Genomic DNA, 14,715 nt, shown 5'->3' on the forward strand with positions numbered 1-14,715 from the left:
TAGGATGATCATGAGAACATGTTCGAGAGATGTTTGCAACGAGAGAATGCAGCATCTCTTCTCTGCCTCAACTCAAAAAGGAAAGAAAAACAAAGATGGAGGAGAAGAAGAGAGAGTAGACATACCTTTTGATGCAAAAAGAAGAGTTTCGACGAAGATCCGTCAAGAAAACACCAAGGATGCAAGAGAGATGACTTGCGAGAGGTCTTTGGTTCGTTCCGAGAGGGTTTGGAGGCAGCAAATACGAAGTGGACTCGAGATTGGACTTAAATAGAGCAAGAACAACCTAATTGCCAAAGACAGCACTCATTGGTCGAGTGGATTGGTCGGCTGGCCCGATCGACCAATCGATCGACCAATGCGCGACAAGACCAAAACAGGGAATTGAAGGTCCAGATCAAATCCAATCTTAAAGGGGTTTTGCACACAAGTCAAGTGACTTACCTAATAGGTAGAAATGCCTTCAAACCAAGATAGAGAGCACTCCAAGTCCATCAACTAATTAGATCTTCATCAGGATTCAGTTTCCATAAATAGAACCTCATCATCAACTTCATGGATTCAAAGCGACACCAAGTCCTCCGGGATGGCCCAAAGCGACTCTTACTTTACTTCGAGTCATCGGACCTACAAATAACAAGGTTTCCGGGTCAAGGTTAGGGCTGGGTTTTACACCCCCGACCTCGAACCACCTGCTCCCCTTGTCTGTTCATATTGCCTCACACTCTCAGCATGTAAGGACTGCATGCTAGCTTCCATTGCAGCCATCATCTATCTCCATTCGGCTCGTGACTCAACACCCATAACTCTCCTCCTCTCTTTATCGTCGCTTGACTCCTCATCAACATCAAGAATAGGTCTAGGTAGCACTGTATCCTCAAATTCCCTTTGCTTTTATGCCATCTCGTTCTTTTTTTGTTTCCCTCCCTTTAAAGTTGCTGCAATTGCTTTTTGCACTTCATAAGGAACTTTGGGACACTCGAAAACATCTTTGTAACCACCAGTCAAATGTTGCTTTAATTTGGTTGAACCACCAGATTCAAAGTTTTGAGGCAATACTTGCATTGGGATTTCTTCTTGTCAGCAATCAGTGGATCCCCATGTTGCCAGCAGTGTCTTGAGTCCCACTACTAGTGCTGTCACTCCCACTAATTGCCATTTAATATTCAAATTTACAGCACTGAAAGTCTGAAATACATACATGAATGTTTCCAAATAATCATTAGAATAATTTTTAGATACATAAAAACATGTAAAAACAATTTATAAAACAACAAAACACACACTTTGTTCTAAGATAACATATATACAGTGCTCAAACAAACATGTTTGTATTTTTAAAATAAGCTACATAATATGATTTTTAATAACATATTATTTTTTATAATTATTTTATGTAAAAATAATTTATAAAACAACAAAACACACACTTTGTTCTCAGATAACATATATACAATGCTCAATAAGACATATTTGTATTTTTAAAATAAACTACATAATATAAGCATCATTTAAAAAAAAAAGATAAAATTTTAATAAAATATTATTTTTTCATAATTATTTTATTTAATTATTTAAATAAATAAATTAAAAATAAATACAGCAAGCATGATAATCAAAATATTAATACATGAGATTGTAGCCCTCTAAATGTAGTTTAACATAAATAATAATCACATTCATATCATAAGTATTTATTTATAATCTTTAATTTTAATTATTTAGATAATATATTTTTTAAATACGAAAATTCAAAAAAAAATAATAATTACAGAAAATTAAAATTTTTTCCATGAAAGTGTAGATCAAAGCTTGATCATCAACATATATTTATACCACACTCATACAATCATTGTAGAACCTTGTATTTGAAAACAATCAAATTTGGGAAAAAATCTTACATTTCTTGAAGATCACTTGAAATAGGCTTGAATCATTTGAAATATGCTTGAATTTGTTGTCATAGACGAGTTGACGATGTTGCTATGTTAAATCCCCAACAAATTCCGACCAAAAATCAAGTTTTTCGGCCAAATTTGGGCTTCAGCGAGATAGAGGAGAGAGAGAGAGGCGAGAGATGCCTCTTTCGAGCGAGACATGGGTTTAAAAAGCACATAATGTGTGGAAAAAAGACCCGTTAGTGAGATCTCGCCGACATATTGGCGAGATCTCGCGAGATGGGCAAGGTCTTGAGCGAGATGGGCGAGGTCTCAAGCGAGATCTGCAATCTCGCGGATCTTGCCAGAGATCTCGTCTCGCTATTTGAAAAAAGCGAGATATCTCGCGAGATTTCGCCTAGATCTTGCGAGATCTCCCACCATGCTACAAAGCATATTACTAGAGATGCTCCCTACACTTAGGGATAGACCTTGGCCCTTAGAATTTACCCTTAATTTGCTTTTTTTTTTTGTAAGGAACTACTTTGGTACTGGAATAGGTAACATTTCGATGGAGTCCAGCAATAAAGGTAGTAGTAATATTTTGTATCTTATTTTCCCCAAAGGATGATCTATCCTTGAGGTAAGACTCATTTATTAGCTAATATATTTCATTTTTTTCCATTAAAAAAAAGAAAAAAAGAAAGAAAAAAAGGAAAATGGAAAGAAGTGATTGCATTTAATTTCAAGATCATAGTGGAAGATCTTGTTTATGAACACATGTATGATTTGAGTTTGGATTACTTACCTGTAAGGAAGAACAATGTGCTCCTTTAATGCTTTTCCAACGTACAAAAGTTGTGAGGCCCACATTATGAAACATGCTGTGATTACTTCCATTTTTATTTGTAGTGACTGCCACCAAACTATGATCATTTGTCTTTTATTATTATCATTTTTTTAGTCAACTTGATCATTCATAGATTATGTTTGAGGACGAAATTGGAAAGAAGTGACTGCACTTAATTTCAAGAGCATATTGGAAGATCTTCTTTACAAACACATGTATGATTTATACCAAGATTTTTTTTTCCCTGGTCAAAAGGAAACTCGATTATTCCCATGCTAGGTAACCCGACAACGGTCTATTGCGTTTTATTATTTTATACAACCTCTATAAAGAGATTTTGTTGGGAAGTAAGAATGGAAAGATATGATTGTGACTCATTACAAGAAGATTCTGTTTGGAGACACATGTATGACGGTGTCGAGTTGCCGACTCTAAAGTATTTAAGCACTTCTCTGATTTTCTTAAATTGAACCAAACAAAACCCTTTCTTTATGTACAGCTGCGCAAATGGATATACTTTCCGGTACCGAATAACGAAAAAAAAAAAAAAAAAAAAGAAGAAGAAGGAAAGACAGAAAGGAATGGTAAACGTATACCTTTGAACATTTGACCACCAAAATTTATTGAAATCACAGAAAGGCCCCACCTATATATACGGACAGGTTTCCACTTACAAACGCCTTTGTCAGCCTTCCACAAGATCTGCTCCACTTCTTCTACAGAAGACAGAAGTGAAATTAATTCCCAAAATACCATTTTCGAGCCAAAACCCCTTCTCACAGAGAGAAGAGAGAGAGGTGTATCAGTTGCGATGCTTCCATGGGAGATGTTGTTTGCAATGCAGGGTGGTCGTTGCTTTCCGACGTTGTTAACTTCTGTCCATATCGCTCTTGGCTGTGTTGATGGTGCTATCGCTGCTGTTGCATTTGTTCAGGTTTGTTAACCTGGATTTCGAACTTTTCTTTTGGTTTGTATTCTGCTGGGATCTTTGTTCTCGTTGCCCGACGTGATTATCACTTTCATTTTTGTGAATTGAGTTTTGTTTCTTTTTCTTGTTCGATCAACTGAATAATCAGAATATCAGTTTGAGAATTCGGCATATGAGGTGAGTCGTTGAGGCTTTGAATCCGACAATGGTGTGCATTTTTGGTCTTTGGGAAGATTCTTGAGTCTGAAGATTGAGTTTCTTGATTATGGTCTGTGGTTTGAGAGAAAGATGCTGTTTGATAGTCTATGGGATGCTTGGGGAACTCGTGTGGTAGACTGATTGGTTAAACGTGACGTGGAGTGAGACATACTTTGATAGCTTTAAGAATTCTGATGTCTTGGTTCTTGGATAATATTTTAGTTTATCATTCCTTTTGTTTTGAGTTCTAGTTTCTGTTTCTGTTTCTGTTTCCCCCCTCTCATTTGGGTTGAAGAGAAGGATCACAAGTTGAGTTTCAGTTTTGTTCAATCTGGGAGAGCACCTCAACTACCTTGTTCAGTCTATTACTGAGATTTCTATATGGATTATCTATTAGGCAAATGTTGTAAAAGTTTTTAACTAAACAAGGAGTCATCTGAGACTCAGTTTCCTGACTATGACACGCAATTGTAATACTGTGATCGATTGTTTACTGTTCCAATTGGGCTGCTGTTCGACACTACCAGCTTCATTATTAAGATATAGTTATGTAAGCAGGGAACGGAAGATTTAGTTTGTTATTACTAACCAAATTGAATGCCTTAAAGACTAGAGAAAACATCAAGGTTATGCTTGCCTCGCATTGGATTTAAGAGTCTAACTATTCTTAGTTATACATAGATGTCTTCTTGTGTTTGTTCTTCAATTATCTTTTTCCTTCTCATTCTTTTTCTTTGGATTGGTTAGTTTTTTTGACATTGATTGCATGCTTGTAGTAATATTTTCATATTCCAATGTGAGCTGCTGCTTCTTCCACTGCTGTTACTTCTGGTTGATGGTGAACTTGTGGCCACTTTGTTTAATTTCAAAATAAAAGAATTAATTAAATTTGTGAAATCTAATGCATGATACTTGGGTTGAGATATGTTGATTATACAACTTCAATGCCATATGTTATCAGGAATACCCTGATGATACTAACTTTGTTGAACAGTTGGTCAGGATTCACATTCGGAATCATCAACTGGGGTGGACACGTCAAAAGGTAAGTGATATTTTTCTTGTATTTTCCTCTGATTTTCATGTCACTTATTTGTTTTTTTTTTTGGGAGTAAAACTGATGTTGCCTTAGATTGGGTAGGGCCAAGTAAGGGCTAATTACCTAGATCTCAAATCAGAACCAACTCATAACATGGAAATTAGGGTTAGGATCTATTGAAATTTGAAACTTGGAATTCTGGGGTTTACAGATGGAATTGGGGCTGAGGTTTGGTTTGAAATCTAGTAGGTCGGAGGGAAGGGTTGTGTTTGCCAAGAATCAGCTAAAACTGATGGCTAGAATGAGAGATATAAAAGATTGGTCTTCTCCATAGAAACCAGTAAGATTCAAGTCAAGGGTTTTAATGGGCAGAGCAGGCTCTAACATGGATCAAATATAGGTGCTGGTGCTGCTATGGATAGAACTATTTGAATTAGTCTGATGGGTGGAAAGGCTGGAGTTGAGTAGTGAATAGTTTCTAGGATTCATCTTTTATGCGGTTTCTATGAGAACTCTGTAAACAACAAAAAGAAGAAGAATGGATTGGGGGGGGGGGGGAGATGAAGATGAAGATGATGAAAATTGAAAAGGAGGTGTTTCAGATATTACTCACCAAATCAAGCCTTTGCAATGTGGATATGATTCACCTTTAAGCCCTCTTGGATATTAGAGAATCTTGATTGTCTCGACCCCTTGCCTGTACCAACTCTTTCCAACATCACACATGCAAGGTGAATCTCAGCTTGGCAGGATTTTTGTGTAGGGGTAGGGCAGTCACTTTGCCCCTTCTTGTGAGAGTTTAGAGGGAGTTGGTGCAGGTAGGTAGTGAGAGAGGATCTTCATCTGATATTATACTCTAGACAACTAGATTTCACACACCAGTCAAGGTTCCCATAGCGGAGAAGACAACGATCTATCAAAAAGCTCATGCAATCAGTAGAAATTTCAATATCCAAATTTAAGTGTATTCTACTCTTTCCCTGATGGGGCTTTAAATTGGATTACAGCCTACAAACAAGTCCCTTTAGTCCAAGACTGGTAGATGATCAATTCGGAACTACATCTTCCAAGATCTTGGGCAAAACTGAATCAAATTGTTTCAAGAAAAGGTTTCTTAAAAATTCATTATGGGGTCTATAGGGTATGAAAAAGGGAAATCTTAAATGGGCTTTTTTGATTTGCTTTAGGTTAAGATAGTAATAACAGACTCCTAAGTTGTTGGTGCAGGAAGAAAGTTGAAAGATGGGTAATGGGAAGATCATGACATAGGGTTATTTTCTAGAGATGGTGAGTTGGTGTTTATAGGTGTCAAATTGGAATGGGAGTGAATTTAGGTATTGTTGGATGAGCCTTCAAGTTTAGTGATGTTCAAATGGACATGTTGGCTAGATCTACATTCTTGTTTTTAGGGTTTTAAGTAATCCAAGAATTTTAGAACTTGCTGTTTGAGGGTTAGATGATGGGAATAGGCTATAACCTGGTTTGAAGGCAGGGTTGGTGACGTAGCCTTGGTCAAAGAGGGCTGCAACTTTAAGGATCCCTAGGGCTAGATTTGAATTCCAGGCTAGAGACTAGGGTTTTGGTTAGGCTGTATAGGTGGTTGTTTCCCAATTGGTTCCTAACAATTGTGTTCTAGTTCCCTGCTTGGGGTTTGGTTCTTTCGAAGGGATATAGGTGGATAAAGGTAGAAGGATAGTTAGGTTGTGAAGGATACTTTAACCCATCCCTTAATTTAGAAATTGCAAAGCCAATTAGACTGACATAGTTTCAAACTGAAACTAGGACTCAGAAATGGAAAATAACTTTAAATTAAACTCCTATGCTAGACAGGGAAGGTCTCATTATTAGGTAACCTAAACTGATTAGAAAATTGAAATGAAGGAAAATAAATTTAAAACAAGACTCTAACCAAACTAATGAAAAAAATCCCGTTTTCCTACTTACTACTCATATTTTAGGCCCATCATTTTGGCCAATTTACTAGATAAATCCGTAAAATCAAAGACAAAATACATATATGATCCAATTCTAGACTATTCCTAAGATGACTCTGGTGATGATTTTACATCAACTGTTCCAGTATTGAGAAAAACTCCACGATGTTTTATAAAAGTAAGGATGAATTTGGTGCATTGTACATCCAGTTTTAGCCCAAAATAACACTTTGCCATCTCACAGTTGTTTATAATGTACTCTTTAAGATGGGGAGCTTTGCCTTAAAATATTATAGGTTATACGTTCAATCTCTGAATCTGTCTCAATTGTGGATGGCATATTCATAATCATTGCAAGTAACCTGCTCTTTGAGGACTTGAGGCTGTGATTTCATTTCTTCAGAAACAACATCTTGAATGCCAATGATTGTCCTGGGTTGCCGATCACAGGTGCTTGGAGTTTAAGAATAATCTTGTCTGATTACAGGTGTTGGGAAAGTGGAGGGCAGAAGGGCATCAACTAACTAGGCTTGGAAGCTCACCCACTACCATACTATCCCAGTTCTTTCCCCGGAAAACCAGCTCTAATCCCTTCCTCACTCCCGGAACACTAAAACTATTGTCTCCTATGTCCAGTAACTAAAGGGATATGACTCTGCCACCATTTTAAACAACTTCTGACAGATTAGGGAGCTCATCCTATATCGACGCGACGGAGAGGCTCGGAAAAAGGAGGATGCTGAGCCCAGATGAAGTTCTGACCAAAGTCTCTGAATCATATCAATTGGACAATGGATGGATACACACGCTGGGCTGCCTGTGCCTTCTTGTAGGGTATCTTCAAAATGCAAAATTTGAACACTTGAGTTAGAAGCTCTTCCTACAAATTTTCTTCATGAACCCAAAGATTTCAATGAAAGTGTTACTGTTCTCTTCAACAAACTTGTCAAATTTGACTTTATTCTTCTCAACCCTCGCCTGAAGTCTCTCAATCTGGGCTTCAAAGCTGTCATCATTTTTTCCTAGTTGTTACTTACTTTGTATAGCTTATGTAACTCAGTGTTGGTGATGTGTCCTGTTACTGTTAGTACTCTTTGTGAAAAGGAAGGAATGGGATTGGGAAAAGATGGAATCTTCCAACGTCAGTACCACCATTTGGTGTAGCCCTAAATTGACGAGGTTCAACTAAGGGCCAGCTTTCTAGGACCTTAATTCAAAAAGTCAGATTTTGAATTATTTGATTGGGATATATAACAACATAGGTTATGGTGGTTGGATTGTTTTGAAGACATGTAGAGTAATGGGGTGTATGGTAGGATGGGTGGGGTAAGTTCTTAAGATATGGGAGGAAAAGTTATAGGAATTGGGGTGAAACGTGGAGAAAACTTAGGTAACGCTATGCTGGGATGATCGATAAAGGTTTGGACTGTTCTAACGGTTAGATAGGTTAGCTAAGTTGAAACTTTGGGTGTCTTGGGAAATTCAGGAAAAAAAGAAGAAAAAATGAATTAAGTGTTGGGGAATTTAAAAGGATAGAATATTAGGAACAATTGACATTGTGGATAATTCTACTTTTGTTGAAGATATTCTTGAACATTAGGTTCAATGAGAAAAGATACTTTTGTGAACAAAAAGATGGATGAAAAGAGAAGATAAGAAATCAAATAAGAAGTGGGTTGGGGGGGGGGGGTTGGTCTGATGTGAACCAGAATTCAGCCAACGTGGCACACCCGGGGCTGGGCCAAATCCCTGTAGGGGCAATTTGGTCATTTTCAACCCTAAGTAGATGAATATCTTACTTCCAGAATTTCTGTTTTTATTTTCTGAGTCCATCTATGTTTGGAATTCTTAGATTGACTTGGTAGTTGAGTTCTTGTGTCATAGAGAGTCTTTCTTTTAAGCAGGACTGTTTATGGAATGTTTATGGATATAATTAAGTCTCTTATTTTAAGTTCTTTAATTTATGTGTGTCTGTTATTTATTTGTAAAGGGTCTCCTAACTTATAAAGGACACCCTAGTTGAGTCAAGTTAGGTCTCTTTGAAGTTGGTTTACTTTGGAGTATTGTAAATGCTATACATTCTCATGACTGTTACAGAAGAAATCAGTTTTTGATGAATAAAATTGTCGAGAGAATTGCAGCCAAGGAGGTATTGGCAGGGTTGTTTTGAGGGGGACCCTGCTGTTGTCTAAATTTCCATTCTTCAAGCTTCTAAGTTCAGTTCTGCAATTCCAGCAAGCATCTTCAGCCTTCGACCAACGATTCCAGCAAGCATCCAAGCTTCCAAAGATTCAACCAAGATCCTCCCCAACCCCTCCCCCCAACCTTTGACACTCCTAGGACTTCCCTCCTTCTGTCCCTCTTCTTTCCCTTCCTTTAACCTGCAGAATTTTTGCAATTCACTTCCTTCTTGAATCTGAATTGGAAGTTCAAGAAATAGGGGGCAATATTTTCAAGAAAGGAGAACAGCAGAATTCCAAGAAAAGACCCCTTCCCCCCTCTTTCTTGCGACAATGGCCAACCCCCTTTCCCCTCTTTCTTGTGGTACCGCCCCCACTGCCTTTTCTGTTTCTTGCGACAATGGCCAATCTTTATTTTTTATTTTTATTTTCTGGTTCTTGCAGCAGAATTAGAAAAAATATTGAAAAAAGAAGAAAAAGAAGAAAAAGAAAGGAAAGATTAAGAAGAAGAAGATTCAATATTTTCTCCAAGATCCATCCAAGACTTGCCCAATTTTCACAACCACAAGCTTCCTCTTCCTTTTCCCTTAACCGTGGGTTTCTCAAACCTTTCCCAGCTTTCCCTTAATTGATAAAAACCTACCTAATCCATCTCACCTAGGGATTTTTCTTGTCTTTAATTATCCGTGACTTCTCCAAATCATCCCTAATCCATTTCCCTAGGATCTTTAGGCATTCTGACAACCAAAAGATACATAAACCTATTACCCTTTTGCCAACCCAAGATCATCCCATAGGACCGTAGGATATTCCCTCCCTTTTTTCATCAACCCTAGAGCATCCCATCCCTTTTCCTACAAACCCTAGTTTATCCAAATATCTCCATAGGTTAACGAGTAATTTTTAACTATCCCATAGCATACCCAAACCCACCCATAGGATTCCAGGATCTCAAAAACATCTTTTTGTTAACCCAAAACCATATCTTAATCCTTGGACAGCCCATTATTTGCTGGCTCTTTTTAAAGAGGATTTTGGAAGATCTAACGGAGACCTTGGGTTACATCGTGGTCACACAACCATCATATGCCATTGTAACTCACCAGTAGCCATAAACAAAAATAAAAATTTCAAAATCTATCAATCATTGCTTAATTTAGCAATTACATCTATATTTTTAGCCACATTGGATGTTTCAAACTCAAACTAGGACTCAGAATTGGAAACTAACTCTGAAATAGACTCCTACTATTAAAAGGAAAGGCCTAACTCAATTCTTAATATTGGATCAATCTAACCAATTGATAAACCCTTTCCTTACTTCGCCTACACACTTAAATTTTTAGGCCCATAAAACGGGCCCATGACCACATAAACCTATTGGACAAAAGCCTAACACCCGTATCTATCAAAGTAAAAATGTCCATTTCAATGTTGGATCTAGATCAGTCACTCTTGGACTGGACCAATCCTAATAACAAAAGGGAACTATTTGGCTAGCCACTTAACTAGCTTAACTAATTCAAATAAAGCTAGTCTTAGAAAGCTAATTAAGTCATGATGTTTTCAAGTAATCAGATGAATTCTAATTGAACAGAACCACTAACTTAGTTGAACTCATAGTGAACCAATTCTACTCTGTAAACAGTCCTAGAATCTTTAACTAGTATTGGTAGAGAGAAGGAGAGATTTGCGGAGAAGAAGAGAGAACAATTGGAGAATAGGGCTGGCTGGTAGAATGTGTGTACTATCTAATGTAGTACTGTATTTGATTGATCAAAACAGTAGCCAAATAGGACCTTTCATAGGGAATCAAGTTTAGATTTGATAGGCTTAAGATGAAACATAATTTATATTTGAAAGGGGGTTGAAACTAGAGTGGTATTATAAGGATAATAGCATAACAATATGGGCTGAATAGATCTTCAAAACAGGGGTAGAACTATGATGAAGAAATTGAAAGGACAATATGAGGGAATTGAGAATAACAATGTAACACTTGAGCTTCACACCACAAGGTGGATAGATTGGATCAAACACCATCCTACCGTGATTAAACACAAGGATTCTCCATAGAGAAGGAATGCTAATAAAGCAATTTGATTTCAATTAATGAGTTGTTGTCCTTCACCTCTTACATAAGTCTCTTTATATAGCATTCTTAAGAGACATAAACATTAATGGTAACATCCAACCACTAACTAACACCACCTACCTATTAATAACTTAACTACTACCTAACTCTTGATAAAAGAAAACTCCTTTGACAATGAGTTCTTTTATTTTCAAAGCACAACCCCTTTTGTTGACTTTTCAAGAACTAGAATTGGGCTTATATCTAGACTATGAAGATAAAAATATGTGGGTTGATCTTCTCCCACCAAAGTAATCCAAGCCCATGAAACCATGGGCTCATTTTAACTCACTAAAATAGTCATAGCCCATGAAAGCCATGGGTTGTTTTGGATCAGATCCTTAGGCTTTGATGGGCTTGACCATTGGGCTTTTCTCTTCCTTGTATATGCTGTCGATGATGCATCAACTCTCCCCGGTTTGAAAACATTCGTCTTCGACGAATGGATGAATGATATGTAACGTGCATACCAATCGGGATTGAGTTTCTCGAGATTGTCAGCATGAATCCAAGTGCTATCATGTCGTGGACGATTCTTCCATTTGATCCCGCCCTTGCCTTGCTTTAAACATTCGGTAATAGGTGCCATGACTGCACTGAAGTTTTGAATGACTCTCCTAAAAGACGATGCAGGTCGATCGAAATTACGAACTTTAGTGATGGTCCTTGGGTTAGGCTAGTCGATGATGCTTCTTATCTTCTCTGGACCAGCTTCAAACCCCTGTGTTATAAACCTCATGAAGGTGCTAGGTGCGTTTGTCAGAACAAAAACCATGACTTTCCATCTAAATAGTCCAACCTTGGTTTTGAAGACAGTCTTCCATTTTTCTCCAAGCCTAATACAGGTCTGATGATAACCACTTTTGAGGCCCAACTTAGAAAAGATCTTAGCCCCAGACATCATGTCTAACATGGCATCAAGCCGCGGTGTAGGAAACCTATACTTGACTGTAATTTTATTGATTACTTGACTGTCCACACACTTACGCCATGAAACATCCTTCTTTGGAGTGAGTAATGTTGGTACAACACATGGACTAAAGTTCTCTTGAATGAATCCTTTATGTAGCGACTCATCCACCTGTAGTTTGAATTCATTGTGCTCTGCTAGGCTGAGGTGATAGGCCGGTAGGTTTGGTAACACCGAACCCGATACCAAATCAGTGGCATGCAGAATAACGCGCATAACAGGTAGCTCATTAGGCAACTCATTAGGAACCACCTTAGGAAAATAAAAAAGTAACTCTTTGATAAGTGGAGGGAATGTCACCTTAGGTTGAGGGGTAACTTCTCTCATAACAAGAGCCAATACCAGCCTTGTGCTATGGCTAGTGTGAATAAACTCTTGATGTTCAAGCTTTACCTTTTGAGAGTCACCAACATGCTTATTGAATGTAGGTTGTTCGCCAGTGAAATAACTCCGTATGTGCTCTTCGAGGGTTGGTAGCACAACTGGAATCCTTGGGGCCCTCTCCCTGTATTCATCTGGTAGGAAAGTTGGCTATAGAGTGAGTTGGCTGGGATTCTTCACCAAGTGGAGGGTGTGGAGCATGAGTAGAGGCAACCACTCTAGCCTCCATTGTTGAGAACCTCTCTTCCACTTGTTTGTGGTTTGCAGTGATTTGGGTGCTCAATTGTTGCAACATCCCCATCATCGCTGCCATAAGGTCACTATCCAATCCATAAGTTTTACTCCCTGTCATGGCTCTGATACCGAATAATGTAGTACTGTATTTGATTGATCAAAATAGTAGCCAAATAGGACCTTTCACAGGTAATCAAGTTCAGATTCGATAGACTTAAGATGAAACATAATTTAGATGTGAAAGAGTGCTGAAATTAGAGTGGTATTATAAGGATAATAGCATAACAATACGGGCTGAATAGATCTTCAAAATAGGGGCAGAACTATGATGAAGAAATTGAAAGGACAATATAAGGGAATTGAGAATAACAATGTAACACCCGGGCTTCACACCGCAAGGTGGATCGATTGGATCAAACACCAACCTACCTTGATCAAATACAAAGATTTTCCATAGAGAAGGAATGCTAACAAAGCAATTTGATTTCAATTAATGAGTTGTTGTCGTTCACGTCTTATATAAGTCTCTTTATATATCATTCTAAAGAGATATAGCATTAATGGTAACATCCAACCACTAACACACACCACCTACCTATTAATAACTCAACTTCTACCTAACTCTTGACAAAGGAAAACTCCTTTGACAATGAGTTCTTTTATTTTCAAAGCACAACCCCTTTTATTAACTTTTCAAGAACTAGACTTGGGCTTAGGTCTAGCTATGAAGATAAAAATATGTGGGTTGATCTTCTCCCACCTAAGTAATCCAAGCCCATGAAACCATGGGCTATTTTAACCCACTAAAGTAGTCATAGCCCATGAAAGCCATGCGTTGTTTTGGATCAGATCCATAGGCTTTGATGGGCTTGACCATTGGGCTTTTCTCTTCCTTGTATATGCTGTCGATTTTGCATCACTATCAAACCTGCCAACACATATCGATGTAACCACGATTTTAGGGCTAGGGGAGGCGTGATTGTTTCCCTAAAATTATGGTTAGCCCAGAATCCTTTCCGTTGTGAACCAGCAAATAAAGATTCAAACCTGGGAATTGGAGATTTTTAACAAACCCTGGATGGGGTGGGTCTAATGGTGAAAATTAGGGTTTTGAGAAAAGATTAGGATTAACAAAAACCTAAATGGGTTCTAGGAATTGAGAAGAAAATGAGTGTAGGGTTAAGGAGGATGCTAGAGACAAGTTAGGATATAACAAAAATCAGTATGGGTTGATGATTAAGGTTTTAACAAAATGAATACGGGTTGTAACAAAGGGGCATTAGGGTGTATCTAGTGATACCCGGACTTACCCTAGGATGAGTAGGGAAGCCTGCGGCTGGGTATGCAAGGGTTTAGGGATGCCATGGGTTGGTCTTTGGTTGGAAAACTGATTCTTGGGTAGGTTTCTGGGGATCTTGGAGGGATCTTTGTAAGGTTTCTTGAATCTTGCCTCTTTTCAGGATCTTTCTTTTCTTTCTTCTGTTTTTCTTCCATGTTTTCTTTCTCTTCTTTTCTGTTTTACTATTGCTGCGAGACCCCAGAAGAGGAAAGAAGGGCCCGCAAGGTCTAGGAAGGTTGGGGGTGGGTTTCTTGGTGGTTGCATAAGAAGGAAGGAGGGTGGGGGACGGCTGCTGTGGGCTAGGGGAGAGAGGAGAGGGGCTGAACTTACTTGGTTAGGGCTTGGTTGCTGCTGTGAGTGTTGAACTGCTGTGGGAGATGCAAGAGCCTAGAAGAACTTCAGAAAGATGATCTCAAAAACCTGCCATGGCCCTCCCAAGAAGACCATGACTCAATTTCCTCCAAATTCAGATTCTTCATATTTGATTCCACGTGCTTTACAATGATGTGGGGTGGGCTATATATAGCCTTACAATTGGAGGTAAGAAGACTTGGACTCTAACTTGGAAACCAAACTTGACTCAACTAGGGAAAATCCTTTATAGACTAGGATTTTTTTTACAATTAACAAATAGCCACCACAAATAATAGA

General features: G+C 38.2%; 1 protein-coding gene across 1 annotated transcript in view; it reads left to right on the forward strand.

Annotated features, from left to right (window-relative positions):
- The first annotated feature begins 3,421 nt into the window (after positions 1-3,421).
- The window catches only part of CAND3 (tobamovirus multiplication protein), a 71,517-nt gene continuing 60,223 nt past the window's right edge, over positions 3,422-14,715 (forward strand). Inside the window, exons 1-2 of the mRNA XM_089145949.1 lie at positions 3,422-3,661; positions 4,848-4,898. Coding sequence (XP_089002075.1) covers positions 3,539-3,661; positions 4,848-4,898 — 174 coding nt within the window. The 5' untranslated portion in view covers positions 3,422-3,538. The remainder of the gene's footprint in view (positions 3,662-4,847; positions 4,899-14,715) is intronic.

The sequence above is a fragment of the Hakea prostrata genome, chromosome 2 (genome assembly GCF_041222555.1).
Source record: "Hakea prostrata isolate BN-2017 chromosome 2, UWA_Hpros_2, whole genome shotgun sequence".
Classification (NCBI taxonomy): Eukaryota; Viridiplantae; Streptophyta; class Magnoliopsida; order Proteales; family Proteaceae; genus Hakea; species Hakea prostrata.